General features: G+C 40.6%; 1 protein-coding gene across 4 annotated transcripts in view; it reads right to left on the bottom strand.

Moving 5' to 3' along the window:
• PTPN11 (protein tyrosine phosphatase non-receptor type 11) overlaps positions 1–17902 on the bottom strand; it is a 78128-nt gene extending 60226 nt beyond the window's left edge. For 2 of the 4 annotated variants that reach the window (XM_022600319.2, XM_089894531.1), the window contains exon 1: positions 17671–17902. In XM_022600319.2, the coding sequence (XP_022456027.1) occupies positions 17671–17684 (14 nt within the window). In that variant the 5' untranslated portion in view covers positions 17685–17902. The remainder of the gene's footprint in view (positions 1–17670) is intronic. The other 2 variants (XM_089894532.1, XM_022600321.2) reach the window with 2 other exon arrangements.
• Between the last annotated feature and the right edge of the window lie 1384 nt (positions 17903–19286).

The following is a 19286-nucleotide window of genomic DNA, read 5'->3' on the forward strand; positions in this document are numbered from 1 at the left end:
CTTCCCCATGGTAGGAGCCTGGGATCCTGCTAGCACAGTAGATGGGGCTGGGGGCATGGTCAGTGGGATTGGGGCTGAGGTGGGTGCTATTTATATAGGGTGGTGGGGAGGGCCTTAGCAATAAGGTAACATTTGATCAGACCTGGAAGAAAGGAGGCAGCAACATGCAGCCATATAGGAAAGGAACATATCAGGCAGAGGGAGGAACAAGATCAAGGGCACGGGGGCAGACCGTATTTGACATGCTCAAGCACTCAAGAGGCCAGTATGCTTGGAGCAAAACACGCAAGGGACAGAGCAGTAGATGAGGCCAGAGAGGTAATGAAAAGCCTGATGATGCAGGGCCTCAGAGGACACTGTAAAAACTTCAGCTTTTATTTTTTGTGAAATGGGAAAGGACTAGAGGGTTTTAGGCAGAGGAGCAACGTGATCTGACTTATATTTTTAAATCAACTTCAAGCTATCGTGCAAGGGTAGAAGCACATAGATCAGTTAAATAAGCTATTGTGATAATCCAGGCAAGAGATGGTGGTACCAAGGACCAAAGTGGTGGAAGGAGTAGTGATAAACGGTCCAACTGGGAACATTTTAAGGGTAGCCAACAGGATTTCCTAATCTATTACATATGAGATGGGAAAGAAAGAAAGGAGTAAGAACAACTCCTAGGTATCATGTCTGGGCAAGCGGAAGGTTGGCGGTACCACGTATGAGATGTGGAAAAAGGGTGCGGAGAGGAAAAATCAAGTGTTAGATTTGGTACGTGTTAAATCTTTTTTTTTTTTAATTTTTTATTTATTTTTGGCTGCATTGGTACGCGCGGGCTTTCTCTAGCTGCGGCGAGTGGGGGCTGCTCTTCGTTGTGGTGCGCGGGCTTCTCATTGCAGTGGCTTCTCTTGCTGCGGAGCACGGGCTCCAGGTGTGCAGGCTCAGTAGTTGTGGCGCACAGGGTTAGTTGCTCCGCGGCATGTGGGATCTTCCTGCACCAGGGCTCAAACCCATGTCTCCTGCATTGGCAGGCGGATTCTTAACTACTGCGCCACCAGGGAAAGAAGCCCTGGTACATGTTAAATATGAGATGCTTAATCATCTGAGTGTCTGGTACATATTAAGCACTAATGGTTAGATATTACTGACAATCATGACAATAACTATAAGATTGTTCTGACAAGAAATAATCAGAAAAGGCAAGAACCTAGACATAGTCTATCAACATTCCTGTTGTTTACATTAACTGAAATTTATTTTCTTTTTAATTTTTCCTATAGCATTTTACTAGCATTTTGGGGGAAATCTAAACATCATTCTGATTATCCTAGAGAAAAATCACAGGGTTCAGATCAAAAGGAAAAAAATATTAGTTTGCTCTTTACTCCCTCTGAGAGCTTGTCAGAAGACTGAGGCAGAATTTTATCCAGGGAAAACTCAACCTCAATTTATAAGATACCTATCATTCCAGCATCCAATACTTTTGTATACAGTATGATTACTAAACTATCCTTTTTTTTTTTTTTAAATCTTGTCCACAGCTTCTTTAATCTATGGTTCCCACCTGAGTCCCCACAGTCCTAGGGAATCAAAAAGCAATAACAGAAGGCTTCCAGTTACTTTTAACTTTTCAAAAAGTATAGTGAAAATCTTATGTTAATCTTCAATTTGTCTACTTGTATAAGCTAGTTAAAATGTCAAATCTCTCTTGCTTTTGGCTACAAAACAATTATGTTACTTGGTGTGGTAGCCTGAAGCTGAGTGGCATATATGTTTTCTTCTACAACAAAAAGGGAAAACTAATTATTATATGATGAATACAGGTTAGGAAACAATTCTCTTTAGAATACTGGGTTTATGGTTTAAAAAAAAAAAAAAAGAGGAGACCCCAGAAGTAAAAAAGCTGAGAATCGCTGGCATGTGGTGGCAAAGTTTTATGGGTAGGAGCACGGACTCTGGAACCGGACTACTTTGGTTCAGATCCCAGCTCTGTGTGATCCCAGGCTAGTTATTTAAACTGTTAACTCATCTATAAAATGGGAATAGCAACGGCACTGTGTCATAGGGTGTTGAGAGGATAAAATGAGTTAATATTTATAAAGTGTCTATAACAGTGCCTGGACTTCAGGGTAGCCAAGGACAATGATGACTGCCTAAATTCACATCTTCCCACATATCCTTCAAAAACAATACAGGGGACTTCCCTGGCAGTCCAGTGGTTAAGACTCTACGCTTCCAATGCAGGGGGCGTGGGTTCAATCCCCATGCCACACAGTGTGGCCAGAATAAATAAATAAATAATTTTAAAAAATTAAAAACTAAGGGGAAATTTTTTTTAAATATGGAATTTTTAAAAAAGAACAAGTAAAACCACACAATAACCTAACCATGCCCTCAACAAAAGTAGAAGACAGAGAATGCCCAAACTTCCAAATTACCTGTAAGTAAAAAAAGAAGACATACCAAATCTCAGTAGTGATCTCTCATCTTCTTATTGCAACCCTCTGTGCCAAGCCAAGGGCATTCTGAGAAAAAGTGCATGTCAGAGAGAACAGGGGAGCTAGTGGCAGGCCTAAAATTGCTGTAAAACCACCTCCAGAAAAAGAAAGTCCACCCTAAGTGTGAAAATATTGAAAAAGTTTTCTTGTAGATCAGAGCCCTATTTATAGGAAAGGGGAATGATTTAAGGTGTAGTGTTAGAAATGCATGGTCTCTGGGGAAGAAAAAGGCAAAAAAGATACAGGATCCATTTGGCAATTAGGTGACAAAAAGGAAAGGAAGTAGAAGGGGGAAATTTATTTACCTGCAAACAAACAAACAAAAAACCCAGAGGACAAATAACCTCTCCCCTACCACAAACACAAATACATACACAAATCCACTAAAAAAAAAAAACCTGGACTTTTCTATACTGACAGAAGAAAATGCCATTGAATTAGGAACCTTTAAAATATTTAAGAGCCACAAAATAAATAGGAAAAAAGTGAATAAGTCTATATAAAGTTACTACAAAAAAGAAGAGTCACACATCAGTCAGCTTTTGAAAATTACCCCAGACAAACACCCATGATGCAGAAGAAAACTATGAGACAACACTCCAATCTGAATTAAATATACTCAAGATTTGGGGATATGAAAAAACACTCTGAATAAGAAATTTAAAAGTTAAAAACAGATATGGACAGGGCTTCCCTGGTGGCGCAGTGGTTGAGAGTCCGCCTGCCGATGCAGGGGACACGGGTTTGTGCCCTGGTCTGGGAAGATCCCACATGCCGTGGAGCGGCTGGGCCCGTGAGCCATGGCTGCTGGGCCTGCGCGTCCGGAGCCTGTGCTCCGCAATGGGAGAGGCCACAACAGTGAGAGGCCCGCGTACCACAAAAAAAAAAAAAAAAACAGAAACAAAAACAGAAATGGACAAAAAAGTAGGAAAAAATGAAGAGGGAGTTGATCAAACTCACAAAGAAAAAGGAAAAGAAAATCATCTCAGAAATGAAAACTAAATTACTAGGCACCCGAAGGAGAATAAGTTCAAATGAAAATCTAATAAGTGGCATTAAAGAAAGGGAGGAAAACAATGAAGAGAATAAAATATGATGAAGAAAGAAATAAAAGAGATCACAAAGAAAATGGTTAATATGAAAGACAAGCAAAGAAGAAACAACATACATATAATTGGGGTAAGGGGAGAGGGGAAACGCAATGGAACAGAACAAATATTTAAACCTAAATTGAGAAAACAAATAAAATAAGATGTGAATCTATACATTGGAAAGGACCACCAGGTACTTGGGAAAATTAGCCCAGAATAATTGCTCTGGCACTTGTTCTAATGAAACTATTACGCTTTAAAGACAAATGGAAAAATATCTTCAAAGCCTCCACGAAAAACAAATAACTTACTGTAACAAATTAGATTAGCATCTGACTTTTCAAAGCCAACATATAAAGCAAGTTGATAAATGAACAAGCATTTTTTAAAAACTCAATGAAAGAAAAGGGTAAACTAAGAATTTTATATCCAGCTAAGTTATCCTTCAACTATCAGCGCTACAGACAAAACAAGTTTCAACATACAACAACTAAGGGAATGCTGTACTTATCAGTCTTTCCTGATGAATCTACTAGAGGAAAAACTTTATCTATCTATCTTGTTGTAACAAGCAACATTGACAAAATAACCGATGGTGAGCATTTAATAATCTATAAATGTCATGTAAGACTAAAACAAAGATGGGAATGAGAGTAGAAAACTAATGTACGACAGTTATATACTGTGACACAGTAGAATTACTACAACTAGAAAATGGGAAAAGGAAAACAGAAAAAAACTCATTGTTGTATAGGCAACAGGCAATAGATGGGTGTTTAAGGATAATGAAAAAAATCTGATAAGCCTGATAATAAAAGTCAAATAACAAAACAGAGGACTAAGGACATTCAAAAAGGTGTAACTACTAGATTAAAAAAAATACAAACCTTCCTAAATACCCCCTCAAAAAACTGTTTTCAACAAAAAATTTTTAAATATACATCTTAGAAAAAAATTATATATATATATATAATATATATATACACACACACACACACACACACACGTACATACACACACACATCTTGTGAGAAACAATGCAAGGAAACACTACCCACGAACAACATGGGCTTTAGAGGCACCGATCCTTGCGCAATTGAAAATTCATATATAACTTTATAGTCAGCCCTCTATATCCACAGTTCTGCTTCCAACTGCATGGTTTCAACCAACGGCAGATTGTATCATACTGTGCTACATATTTATCGAAAAAAATCCGTGCATAAGTGGACCCGTGCAGTTCAAACTTGCGTTGTTCAAGGGTCAACTGTAAGTATAAAACATTAAGATAGAGGACTTCCCTGGTGGTGCAGTGGTTAAGAATCCGCCTGCCAACGCAGGGGACATGGGTTCAAGCCCTGGCCCGGGAAGATTCCACATGCCGTGGAGCAAGTAAGCCTGCAAGCCACAACTACTGAAGCCCGCGTGCCTAGAGCCCGTGCTCCACGACAAGAAAAGCCACCACAATGGGAAGCCCGCACACCACAACAAAAAATAGCCTCCACTCTCCACAACTAGAGAAAAGCCCATGCACAGCAACGAAGACCCAGTGCAGCCAAAAATAAATAAATTTATTTTTTAAAATGTTATGATAGAGTTGATACCAAACCTATCAGTCATAACAATAAATGTGGATGAGTTTGCTGTCTATTAAAAGAAATCAACAAACCTATGAATATTTATGTACCAAATAACACAGCAATCACCTTTGTGAAGCAAAAACTACAGGAGATGCAAGGAAATGCAGATGGAAACACACCAATAATAGGAGACTTTAATACACCACACTCAATACAAGATAAAATAGACTAAAAAAATAGGTAAAGAGATAGAAAATCTAAATAACATAAACAACAGGGTAGATCTTATGTGCATATATTGTACTCCACACCCTGATAATAATTACACATTTTTCTCAAGCGCCTAGAGCACTTCCATAAAAATTGATCAGATATATACAGTCACAAGGAAAACAGTAACCCCTATAAAGTAGAACTATTACACAGAACAATATCACAATGCAATAAACCTGAACTTCACTAACAAAAGCAAAAAACAGAAAGGCCCTTCTACCTGGAAATTTTAAAACCTTCCATTAAACAACTCTTAGGTAAAAGGGGAAATACAAGCTGAATTACACAATTTGTAAGAAATAATGGCGGGACTTCCCTGGTGGCACAGTGGTTAAGAACCCGCCTGCCAATGCAGGGGACAGGGGTTTGATCCCTAGTCCAGGAAGATCCCACATGCCGCAGAGCAACTAAGCCCGTGCACCACAACTAGAGAAAGTCTGCACACAGCAATGAAGACCCAAAGCAGGCAAAAATAAATAAATAAATAAATAAAGTTTATCATGGATTCTATTAAAAAAAAAGAAATAATGGCCATGAAAACACTACATATCAGCATCTATGGGATACAGCTAATGGAGTTATCAGTGGAAAATTCACTACACAAACAACTAACATTAATAAAAAATATAAGAGAATAAAAATAAAGTCCCAGTTCAAAAAAAAAAAAAAACCCTAGAAAAAGGACAAAGGATAGCACAAGGAAAGAAATCTATTTTATAAAGATAAAAGCAGGGGACTTCCCTGGTGGTGTGGTGGTTAAGAATCTGCCTGCCAATGCGGGGAACATGGGTTCGAGCCCTGGTCCGGGAAGATCCCACATGCCGCGGAGCAACTAAGCCCATGCACCACAACTACTGAGCCTGCACTCCAGAGCCCGCGAGCCACAACTACTGAAGCCTGCACGCCTAGGGCCCGTGCTCCGCAACAAGAGAAGCCACCACAATGAGAAGCTCGCTCACCGCAACGAAGAGCAGCCCCCGCTCGCCAGAACTAGAGAAAGCCCACACATAGCAACGAAGACCCAATGCAGCTAATAAATAAATAAATAAGCAAAAATCAAAGAAAAACAAAACAAAAAAGTAGTAGATCTAATTAATAAAAATCCTGCTTTTTAAAATTAACAAAATAGACAAACCACTAGTTAACTTATTCAGGAGTACAAAAAAAAATCACAAATACACAAAACAAGAAATGACAAGGGAGAAATAAGCATTGAAACAGAAGAAAAAAAATTTTTTTAAGAAACTACTTTGCAGACTGCTGTGCAAATAAATTATAAAATCTAGATGAAGTGAATAATTATCTAGGGAAATAAAGACTGCCAAAACTGAGTCCATTAGAGAGAAAACTTAGGCAAACCAATTTCTATATAAAAATAGAGAAAGCAATTTTAAAACTACCCCACAGAAAAGCACCAGGCCCAGATGGTTTCAAAATGGAATTCTATCAAACTTTCAAAGACCAGACCATCCCAGTGCTCTATAAATTATTCCAGAGAGTCAAAAGGAAAGGAAAACGTACCACTTCCTTTCATGAAGCAAATATAACACCGATACCTATACCAGATAAAGACAGCTACTTCAGTGATACGGAAGGCAGACACCTTGCTCCTAATTTTAATAAGATTCTAATTATTTTAAAATTATAATGATGGTTGTACTGCAGTATTTTTAAAAAAAAGTCCTTAAACCTACAATTATCAGGTTAATGAAGTGAACGAAGGGAAAAACCATTCTGTCTCCCCTCTACAGCTCTCTCCCAGCATCTTCCTCCATTATTGGTCTTCATTAAATGAAATACTGCGGGCTCAGAGGTTGCTTCATTTTTAAATACCATCCAGCCTGGGCCGCCACCACCTATGGGGGGGATCTGTTCCCTTACTGTCACCACTGTTATCTCCTCTTTCTTTTTTAAAATAGATTCTAGAAGAATTTCTCAGGTTTGTCCTCAACCTCACCACTGGGAGGGCTGCCTCAAGGGCACACTTTACTGCTTCTAGCAAGATATTTTTGTTTATCTTCCTGTTTTTCATTCCCATTTCATCTTTCCTTATCTCAGCCAACTACTTCAGGCAGCTCTAATTTTTTATAGACTCAATGTCCTTTAGAATCTTGTTGAGAACACAAACATAAACTTTCTAAAACCTTTTAAAATTCATTTACTAAAACAGCACAGATAGGTATGAAATTCCGAGAAAAAGCCCAAGCTTCCCTTGCATCGTCAGAAGTCACTAGTTAGCAGTTTCCTAATCTTTGAGAAATGTCTCATGCATATACATACGTATACTTACCTACGTGTGCATGTGTGCAAACACACTACTCTCTCTATGCCAGCCTGTGTGGAACACACACATACACAAATGCAATCCTGATCTACACCCCAATTTTTTCACTTACTACGACGCAAAGATCTTTCCGTGCAAGCATTCTTTTTTTTTTTTTTTTTTTTTTAATTTATTTATTTTTGGCTGCGTTGGGTCTTTGTTGCTGCGTGCGGGTTTTCACTGGTTGCGTCCAGCGGGGGCTACTCTTCGTTGCGGTGCGCGGGCTTCTCGTTGTGGTGGCTTCTCTTGTTGCGGAACACGGGCTCCAGGCATGTGGGCTTCAGTAGTTGCAGCACGCGGGCTCAGTAGTTGTGGCTCGCAGGCTCTAGAGCGCAGGCTCAGTCGTTGTGGCACACGGGCTTAGTTGCTCCGTGGCATGTGGGATCTTCCCGGACCAGGGCTCGAACCCGTGTCCCCTGCATTGGCAGGCGGATTCTTAACCACTTTGCCACCAGGGAAGTCCCCGAGCATTCTTTTTAATGGCTATACTCTATTCCATTATAAGAATGTATCGTCCATAATTTAATCCCTATTAGAGGACATTTATATTATTCATAGATTTTTGTCATTACAAATAATGCAGCATATCACACCCTTTATAATCATCTTTATACACTTTTACAAGTAAATAAATATCTGTAAATTAAAACTGTAGAAATAAAACTGCTTTAAGAGTTTTTTTTTTTTACTCTGACAAATTTGCCAAGCCACACTCAAAAGAAGGTACCAGTTTTGACTCCCATGAATTAAGCATGAAAGCCCGTTTTCTCCCAGTTTTGACAATACTACGTATATTACCAAACTTTTTTATCTGAGTCATGGAAAATGGTACCATTCTAGTTTGCATTTCTATGTGAGACTAGCACTTTTTCATGTTTTCAGACCACTTTTTTTTTTCGTTTTCTGTGAGTTGTCAGCTTGTCATTGTTCATTTTCTATTGGATTTTTTTTCTTACTGATTTAAAGGGGCTCTTCTTGATAGAACCAGAAAATGATCCTTTATTATACATGTGACAATATTTGTCTTAGCTTTTTTCCCTTTTTACTTGCTTGTGGTTATTTTTTTTCCCCAAAGAAATTCATCTTGGCATGGTTAAATTTATCAGCTTTTTCCTTTATGGCTTCTGGGTTTCTTGCTATGTTTAGAAAAACTTAACCCACAGCACTGTTGTGAAATGGAAATAAATTAATACACATAAAGTGCTTAGCACAGAAAAAAACTCCAAGGAGTTTCACCTGTGGAACTAGGAATTTAGTTTTAGGTCAGAATAAAACACAATAAAGGCACAGATTTTAACAGGACCCTGCAATAGGTACTAAAGAGGGGGGATGACTGGGAGAAGAAAGTAAATAAGACAGAGATGAGAAGTTACATCAAGAAAGAGTATGGAGACAAAGAGAAGACAGAATTATTATTTACTACTAATAATATTTTATATTTAATAAAACTTTATAAATTATAAAATAGAAAAGACTTCTCCATGCTTATATTATTACATACACTTTTTTTCCCCTCAATTATCAACTAGCTCTGATAGCAAGGGAAAAAATAATTTACTGGCCATTATATATTAGGGCTGGTTAAAATTATAGCTACATTTACTGTTTGCCATGTGCCAGCGTGCAAAGTAGACTCCAGAAGTCAAACTTTTAACCATTACACTCTGGTATTTATTTCTAAAAATTTCTAAAGCAGAACTCTGACTGTAGATGGTCTTCATTCACAACCATGTGTTCTCACCTTTGTATATTTTACAAAAATAACACTTATGTAGAGTATCCTGCTGATGCTGAGGGACATTATAAAAGTGACTTCCACTGCTGAAGGTGGCGCTAGGTAACTACAACCACCACCCATCAGGTAGATTGGCAGAGGAGATAAGGCAGGTGGTCTCTTTAGCCCTTTATTAAATAAACCATTATTATTGCATTTCCAGCCAACTTCTAATTATACCTATCATGTTTTTAAGAGTGAACATACAGACACACACACACACAAAAGAGTGAACACAGGAGAGTGATGTTTACAGGGGAAACTTAGTAACCAGCATTTAGCTCAAAGGCTAGACAGAGTATGGGCTTAATAAACATTTGTTATCGCTGTTGTTATCATTATTATTATTGGTGGAAGATATGCAGATAGATTCTTCTCTTGCATAATTATGTTAGTTTCACACAGACCATTTTGAGATATGAATCATTTATGTTACACTGCCTTTTCAAAAACTGAACTTCACAGCTCAGGAGCTGTCCCTACATTATCTCAAACAGTATATAATTAGAAATTGAAAGTTCTATTCCATAACCCACCCACTTGAGTTTTGATATACTGTAAACTCTCCTTCCTTGGCTATTTTTTTCAAAAAGCCTTTGTATTTACCAAAAAAGTCTTTCCCAATTACATGTTTAATATTTGTAGTGCAATTACTGGCAGTTTTGTGATTTGCAACATGCTTATCACTAACACAGAGCAGTTAGAGTTCATTCAACCCCTGAGATCTTAGTGAGAGACGGTAAGGAAGAATAGTGGAGTTAATAGGACTAGTATGATATTATAGAGCTGGCCTCAAGGATTATTACACTGGTAATATTAGGTACTGAGGCTGTACATCTCTAAACCCTGCCCCCATCTCCCACCTAGTGTGAATTCAAATAGCAGAGGTTAGTCTCCCCAAAAGGTAATGCAAATGTATCTGTATTATCTAAAAGGAGGGGAAAAGGGCAAATTAGTATATCTACATTTGGGTCTGTCAACAAGGTGCGTCCATACAGGATGAGAAAAAACAGATAAATTTCCAGTCTTCCTCATGTATACAGTGGGCACTTGGTGAACGACTGCTGCCTGAATTAACTTCGGGGAATGAAGAAAAACCAGGGAGGAGAAAAGAGAGAGGAAGGGCATAGCGAAAACGTCACACCGGGAAGCGGGGGAAGAGCATTCTCCTCTTGCACATTCTAACCCCTGCAAACCTGCCAGAGCTTGACAATCCCTTCTAATCGGTCATCCTCTGGCACTGTCTATTATTTATTAAGACTCTCAGGTCATAACATGGTCCAGGTCGGTACCACCCATCTCACAGAAAGAGCTTGAAAACACATACACACACACACACACACACACACACAAACACCAACACTTATGAAAAAGAGCCTCAAATCAATGTCTAAAACAAATCAGCCCTGTGCTGAGTGGGTCTGAAGAAAGGAAAGACAGAATCCCTGCCTCCAAGAGTTTACAAACCCAAACTATTTGCCCAGAAATCCTACCAGAAATCTAAATCCCTCATTAGTGCATACAGATTCTGCAAAGGCTTAGCTCACTGACGCCAGGATCTTATTTATGTCAAGTGAGTTTATAAAAAAAAAAATGCTGATGAACCAAAAAGAAAATACAATGATGCTGAATATTTTATCTATGTCCCCTTCCCCCAGTGATGTGGGGAAACAGTCAAGCAGGCCAATAATTTCAGGAACTTATTCTCAAGGCTGCTATGCTAAGAAGGGAATTTAAACTAGGGATCTGAAGTCTTATTTCAGTTTCTTGCCTAAATATAAAGTGATACTGGGTATAGCTTTCTTACCCGCTGCTCCAGAAAAATCATTATCTTTGTCCTTGGGGAGAAAGTTTAGAGTTTGGTACTTTCTGCAGATTACAAGAATATTCCTCTTTTCCAATTAAATTTTAATTTTCTATGGGAAAAGGATGAGTCACAAGGGAGGGGCAGTCGATAGGGACAAGCATTCTAGGTAACAGAGGCAAGAAAATAAGTTAAGGCAGTTAGCTTTCTAATGGTAGTGGATAGCTGCTATGTCTTTATAAATCATTATCTTTTCATAGAGTTTCACTGGTCAGCATCTCTGCTCTGATGACAAGACAATAAATGGAAACTGCCTCCAAAAGTCTTTCCACAAATGGCTTCTACCCTGTTCAAAGCCTCTCTCTCTCTTGTCTGCTCTCCCTGGGTCCACTCCAGCCTCCTACAATCCTCCCTTCACAGCAGCTAGAGGGATATTTTTAAATAGATCAGCTCACGCCACTCCCCTGATCACATCCTTCTACAGTTTTGCATTGCTCTTAAAATACAACCCAAACTCTTCTCCATGGTCCACGTGACAGTGAGGACCTTAAAAATCCCTGTGTGGCCTAGTTTCCACCTACAGCCCCCGTCTCAGCTCCTCCACGTGCTCCCTCCTGTCCTTCAAGCACTCCAAGAACTCCCTACCTCAGCACTCCCGCACTTGCTGTTTCCTTAAAACCTGGAACACCCAATGCCTAGCACGGTGCCCCCCGCACGTAGTAATCCCACGATAAATAAGTTAAATCCCAAGTTCTTGAATGAATGGGTCAGTGTTTCATTAGAGTGGGTCAATGGAATGACACAGACTTGGATCTATAGTCTACTATTTTTAAAATAAACATATTGCGTGTGTGTATATGTATGTGCGTATAGACAGACATATATACAGTGTGCATGAATATGTATATCAGTATACAAGTATGTACGTATTCTAAACAGTATGCTCTATACTGACAAATTTTAGTTTCAGTTTGGTACTATGTTCATCAAACTCATTTGATGCTGGCCTACAAGTCTGTCTCCCTCTCTAAATTCAATGCTCCTTGTGAACATGAATCGTATCTTTCATATTTCAGTGCTGCCAAGGACCACAGCATATACAAGCTTGCTAAATGCACACAACCCTCCAAAACTCAGTAATGAACTGGGCTGCATTTTAGGGTGTTTGAATCCATTTCGGGGAGGGTCTCAAACCGTTGGTTGCAGGCCACAACTGCCACAGAACCTGCCAAACATCAGTATTTGCCTTCCCCTTCCTTAAAAAGGTAAGCATTGGAGGGCAAGTGCTGTCTGTGTTTCCCAAAGGGAAAGAGGAATAAGCACAGTATCTTCTATTGTTCCATAGCTGCCTAACAAAGTACACCAAGGCCCGCTAGTAACAATTACAAACAAGGGTTGGCTCTGCTTTTCCAGCTCTTGTGCGACTCTCTTAACATTCGCCACACTGACCACTTGCAAGAAGGGTAAGTGATCTTAGCAGTGGCCCCTGCATTTGAGCAGCTCTGAACAAAAACCCGAGCTTACATCGGGGCAAGACATTAATAAAGACAACCCAGTTTCAACTGGAAAGACGTAGAACTGTTATTTTTCAGTAAGGCAAGTTTATTTACCCCTACAGGATACAAACAAACAGGGCCACTAAGGAGAGCCTGGGACAAATGTACCTGACCTGCATCAGATAAATCAAAAGCCTAGAGTCTGAGAACAAGCTAAATTTCCTGGCCCTCTCAGTTTAAGCCCTCAGACACCACCTTCCAGAGGAACAAAAGCAAATGCAAAAGATGCACCAGATGCTGAAGAATACAGCCAGTTTTGTCAGCTAAACAAGGCAGAGTAGGGCAGCCGAGCAATCTCAAAATCTAAACTCAGCACTAGCATTGCTATATTACCTGGGTGGGAGGGAGAATCATATAATTGCTCATACCTTCCTTTCCTTACCTGTGATGTTGAGATGTATCAGCATACTGAATATATGACACTGTAATTATTAAATGCATACAAACTCTAAACCTTAAACCCATGAACCAAAAAGAATTACTTTGATAATTAAACAAAACAAAATTCAGAATATTAGTCATTCAGGAGTCAGCTCATATGATCACCTCCTCAGAGATCTTTCCTAAACCCATTATCAAAACTAACCACGTTCTCCACATTCGGTTTATTTTTTTCCCTCCCAGCAGTTATTACTACCTGAAATAGTCTCATTTATTCATGTGTTTGTCCACTTTCTCTTTCAGCCATAAGAACAACGATCTTTGCCTATTCTACTGCTTCATCCTGCCTGGTTCAATAACTACTTGTTGAATGAATTAATTCTGAGGTTAAAAATCATTTGAAAAAGAACACAGTTCGAAGACTAACACTATCTGATTTCAAGACTTGTTATAAAGCTACAAGATCATGTGGTATTGGCATAAGGAAAGTCAAATAGATCAATGGAACAGAAGAGAGTCTAGAAATAGGCCCACATATAAATGGACAACTGATTTTCAACAAAGGTACAAGTTCAATAAAGACGGACAGTCTTTTCAACAAATGGTGCTAGAATAACTGGACACCCATATGCAAAAAGAGAAGATACAGCCACACCTCATACCACATACAAAAGTTAACTCAAAGTGGATCATAAAGCTAAAACTATAAAACTTGTGGAAAACAAGAGAAAACATTTGAGACATTTTGGGTCATGCAAAAATTTCTTAGGAATGACACCACAAGCATGATCCTTTTTTTTTTTAATTGATAAAGTGGACTTCAGCAAAATTAAAAACCTCCGTTTAAGACATTTTAAAAAATGAAAAGACAAGCCACAGACTAAAAGAAAATATTTGCAATTCTGATCAAAGACTTGTATCCAGAATAAGAAACTCTCAAATTTCAATAAGAAAACAAACAAGTAAATTTTATTTTTTTTTCACAAGTAAATTATAAAAGGGAAAATATTTAGGGCTTCCCTGGTGGCACAGTGGTTGAGAGTCCACCTGCCGATGCAGGGGACATGGGTTCATGCCCCGGTCCAGGAAGATCCCACATGCCGCAGAGCAGCTGGGCCCGTGAGCCACAGCCACTGGGCCTGCGCGTCTGGAGCCTATGCTCCACAACAGGAGAGGCCACAACAGTGGGAGGCCCGCGTATCACAAAAAAAAAAAAAAAAAAGGGGGGGTGCAAATATTTAATCAAATAGACGTGTCACCAAAGAAGATATACAGATGGCAAATAAGCACATGAAAAGATGATCAACATCATTAGTCACCAGGGAAGATACAAATTAAAACTACAATGAATAAATATCAAATCATTATGCTGTACACCTGAAACTAATATAATGTTCTATGTCAATTATACCTCCATTAAAATACGAAATAAGTAAAATTAAAAAGTGCTGATATGGGGGAAAAAACTACAATGAGATACAATGACACACCCTTTAGATGGCTAAAATTTAAAAACTGACCATTCCAAGTGTTGGCCAGGATGTGGAGGAACCGAACTCTAATACACTGCCAGTGGGAATGTAAATGGTAATGTAAATGGTAATGTAAATGTAATGTAAATGGTAACCACTTTGAAAAAGTTTGGCAATTGTTGAAAGAGCTAAATATACATCTGCTATGTGATCCAACCATACCACTGATAGGTATTTACCAAAGAGGAATGAAAGTATACATCCATACAAACACTTGTACTTGAACATTCAGAGCAGCTTTATTTGTGAAGCCAAATTCTGAAACAACCCAAACATCCATCAATAGGTGGATGGATAAATAAACGGTGGTACCTCCATAAAATGGAATATTACTAATCAATAAAAAGTAAGGAACTATATGACACACACTACAACATGGATGAATTTCAACATAATTTTGCTGAGCATAAGAAGCCACACATAAAAGTCCATTTACATAAAATTCTAGGAAATGCAAACTAATGTATAGTAACAGAAAGCAGAAGAGTGTTTGCCTGGCAACAAGGAAGGGATTATAAAGGGCACGAGGAGCCATCAAAGGGGTGATGGATATGTTCATTATTTTGATTGTGGTGATGGTTTCACGAGTGTATACACGTGTCAAAACTTATCAAATTGTACACTTAAATATACGCAATTTGTTGCATGTCATTTATACCTCAATAAAGCTGGGTTAAAATAATAAAACAGACCTATGATCTGAAAAATAATAATAAATAATCCCCAATTATGTGTGTTACATTCATAATCTGCTTTTTAGGTGGCACACGTTTCTTTTCCATAATAGGTAAGGGAGGGCTGGAAGAGAGGAGGAATTACTCTGCTTCAAACTGTCATCTTTACCACTTGCTGCTTTGGCTATACCGACACTTCCTGGCTTCTAAACTAACAAGCTGGACAATGTAGGGTCTATTACTACCCAGCCCCTACCCAACTCCCAGCCCCCAGTCTTTGTCTCCTAAAAGAAGCAGATCCTTACTTGTCTGGAAGAGCAGACACAAGGAACAAAAGGCTCAATGACTATTTGACAGATTAAATAGACAACTGTTTTATTTAAAAGCTCCCTAAGGAATTAGAACATTTGAGGCTATACACTGTTCTGCTGAAATGCAATTATATATTACCCAGATCTGTAAGCACTTGCCAACAGACCTGTCCAAATCACTCACTTCCCAAGTTTTCAGTTTTCTTCTTTCTCTCTTTTCATTCCATGAATGAATAATGTGCAGGTATTTCTGAGAAGACATTCCTAATATTTTGAAAAGTCTCTCATTCAAATAACTCCAACAGCTTGAAACAGTTTCTCAAATGTCTAAGACAGTGACCATAACAGGACAATGAAGTCTAAACAATGGGTCTTATATATGAATCGTATATAAAGAGTGGAAATACAAAATAGCAGGATCATTATCTGAAAACAGTAGATCACACTACTGTTTAACAACAAAATTAAGGCTTACAAATTATTGGCAATACTTATAAAATAATAGTAACCTGGTAATTAACAAGAGGGTTCTGGCTCCATCATTTATTGATTGAGTGACCTTAGGCAAGTTGCCTAACTTTTTTTTTTTTAATTTATTTATTTATTTTTGGTTGCATTGGGCCTTCGTTGCTGTGCACGGTCTTTCTCTAGTTGCGGGGACCGGGGACTACTCTTTGCTGTGGTACGTGGGCTTCTCTTGTTGCAAAGCATGGGCTCTAGGCGTGCGGGCTTCAGTAGTTGTGGCTCATGGGCTCAGTAGTTGTGGCTTGGGGGCTCTAGAGCACAAGCTCAGCAGTTGTGGCGCAAGGGCTTAGTTGCTCCGGGTCATGTGGGATCTTCCCCGACCAGAGGTCGAACCCCGAACCCGTGTCCCCTGCATTGGCAGGTGGATTCTTAACCACTGTGTCACGAGGGAAGCCCAGGTTGCCTAACTTCTGAAACTCACTTTACTCATCTTTAGAACGGGGATAACAATACCTACCTCATAGAGTTATAGCAAGGATTAAACTTGTTTGGCATACAGTAAGAGCTAAATAAATGTTAGCTATTAGTAGTATGATTGCCCTGAGCTTTCAAAGGATCTCATTAATTCACTAACCTTCCTTCTGACTCTTAGGTTCAAATCCTATCATTTACTAGCATGTTTCTTCTGAGCCTCAGTTTCCACATCCGTAAAACGGGGGTGATTAATGTTACCTGACTTTTAAGGTTGTGAAGGATTAAATAACTAGACATACAGCTCCCTTCCCTTCCATCTCCCAAAGCGAAGATCGCAGAGGAAGGAAATACTTCTAATAGCTGCAGATACAGTCAGTTTTTCCATTTCTGGCACGTGAGGGGTGGGGGGGAAAAGGAGATGCAAAGAGGCATATAAAGGGGTCAGGGATCCTGAGTAAAGCCCCCAAATGCGCGCAAGAGGCAGAGGGACCCAGAGCGGCTCGACCGTCGGGGGCCTGGCCCCGCGCAACTGGCCCCTACTCTCCCCTCCCGCGTCCCAGGCCGAGGAGCCTCCCCAAGTGAGCGGGGTTATTTCGGAATCACCATGAGGCAATTCTCATGAGGCAATGGGTCAGGAATGCGGCGCCGAGCCGGGCCGCTGGCGTCCGCGGTTCCCCGGGCGGTTCTACCTGCCCCGTCCAGACGGGCATCCCCAGGGCTGCGGGAGCCGGAACTCGGGGAGGCAGGAAATGAATGGGGACCCGAGGGGTGGGGGCGCGGTGGGGCCGGACCCCCGGGCCCGGGAGGGCTAGGGGGTTGGGACGGAGCCTGCCCCCGCGACCCCGGGCGGGAGTCCGAAGCCCAGCCGGGCCGCCCCCTCCCGGGCGGGGCTGAACGAAAGCGGCGGGGGCCGGGCCGAGGCCCGCGCCGGGCCCTCGGGGCTCCTCACCTCCGCGATGTCATGTTCCTCCCGCCCTCCGGCTCCGCGACGGACCCGCTCCTAGCTCAGGCTCCGCTGGGCCCGGTCACATCGGGCTGGCCCAAGGGAGGCCCGCTCCGGACCGGACGGGGGGCAGAGCCAGCCGGCCGCGCGCAGACCCCCCTCCAGGCCTGGGGATCCCAGAGACTGTGCAGCCGCCCCCCAAGCCCGGTTCGCTCCTCCTCCTCCCCCGCCCTTCGCTACCGGCGCCGCTGTGACGTCACCCCACGCGACGCCCGCCGCTATTTCCTGTTTCCACGCCGCCGTGGACTGAGCGGCGGCTGGTGATGGCAGTTCGGTGGCTCACTAGAGCCTTCTCCGCGCTGTTTCCAAAGCACCTTCTTATCCTCTTTTAGATCTTGGCGTCAGGCGGTGCATTGCGCGCTCAAGTTGCACGCACTCGAGTGAATTGATCGCATCCGCTCCCACCGTGTCAATTTCCATCCCTGCGCCAAGTCGAATTTCATTCACTTCATTCCACAAATAGTCGCTCCACTTACCAGCTGTGTAACCTTAGGAAAGTTGTTTGGTTTCTCTGAGCCTCAGTTTCCTCCATTCCTTCATTTCTGTAAAATGAAAATAGTAATTGTATTTTCTTCGTAGGATTATGGGGAGGATTAAATACGTAAAATGTTTAGAACTAGGCCTGGCCTATTTAATAAGTGCTTTGTGAATATTAGCTGTATTAAGTATCATTAGAAGGACACATCTGAGTGTTTTCTATCTGCTAGGCACTGATTTTTGACTATGAGGATACAACAGTGAACTGAAAGGACAAAAATCCTGGTGTTCTCATGGGAGGAGCTACAGTAATCAAGATAAATAAAACACACAAGATAATACTCCGGTCCTCATTTCCCTTCTTTTTTCCATAGCCCTTTATATTATTTTAAATAGGTTAGTTATGGAAGGCTTCACTAAGGATGACATTTGAGTAAAGGAGCAGTCAGTGGGAATAATTTAGGGGAAGAACATTTAAAGGTCAGAGAGAGGCCGGTGCATAGACCCTGAGGCAGGAGGCTGCCTCCTGTATTTGAAGAAAAATGAAGAAGTCTCTGGCTGGAGCACAGTAGGAGATGGGAGGGGTATAGGAGATGTAAAGAGAATAGTAGAAAGGAGGTGAGAAAGGGGTAGAGATGGTATGGGGTTGTAGAGGCTATTTAAATGAACAGTAAAATGGAGAGCCACTGAAAGATTTTCAGCAGAAAATGAATGTAATCTATGCTTTAAAAGTATTACTTTGGGTACTTTGAGTTATTGGATCAAGAGGGCAAGGCTGGAAACAGAGACCAGTTCAGAATAGTAGAATACTGTAATATTGGAGATGATGGAGATGAGGTAGCTCAGACCAGAGTGAGAAGGTAGAGCTTTTTTACCTGATGAATGCTCCTGTGACTCATTAAGGGCCACAGATCTAGTAAATGGAAGAGCCAGAATTCAAACCACATCTATAGAGCTCCAAAATCCTCATTTTTTCCTCCCAATGCTCCCCATCTCATTCCTATACAAAGAATTCTCATACAGTATGCTAACTGCTTCAGCATTGATGTTACCCAAAAATCCTTACAAAAATTGTATTTAATATA

Source organism: Delphinapterus leucas, chromosome 14 (genome assembly GCF_059928025.1).
Source record: "Delphinapterus leucas isolate spDelLeu-1000000601 "Yukka" chromosome 14, BTC_Dleu_Yukka2, whole genome shotgun sequence".
Classification (NCBI taxonomy): domain Eukaryota; kingdom Metazoa; phylum Chordata; class Mammalia; order Artiodactyla; family Monodontidae; genus Delphinapterus; species Delphinapterus leucas.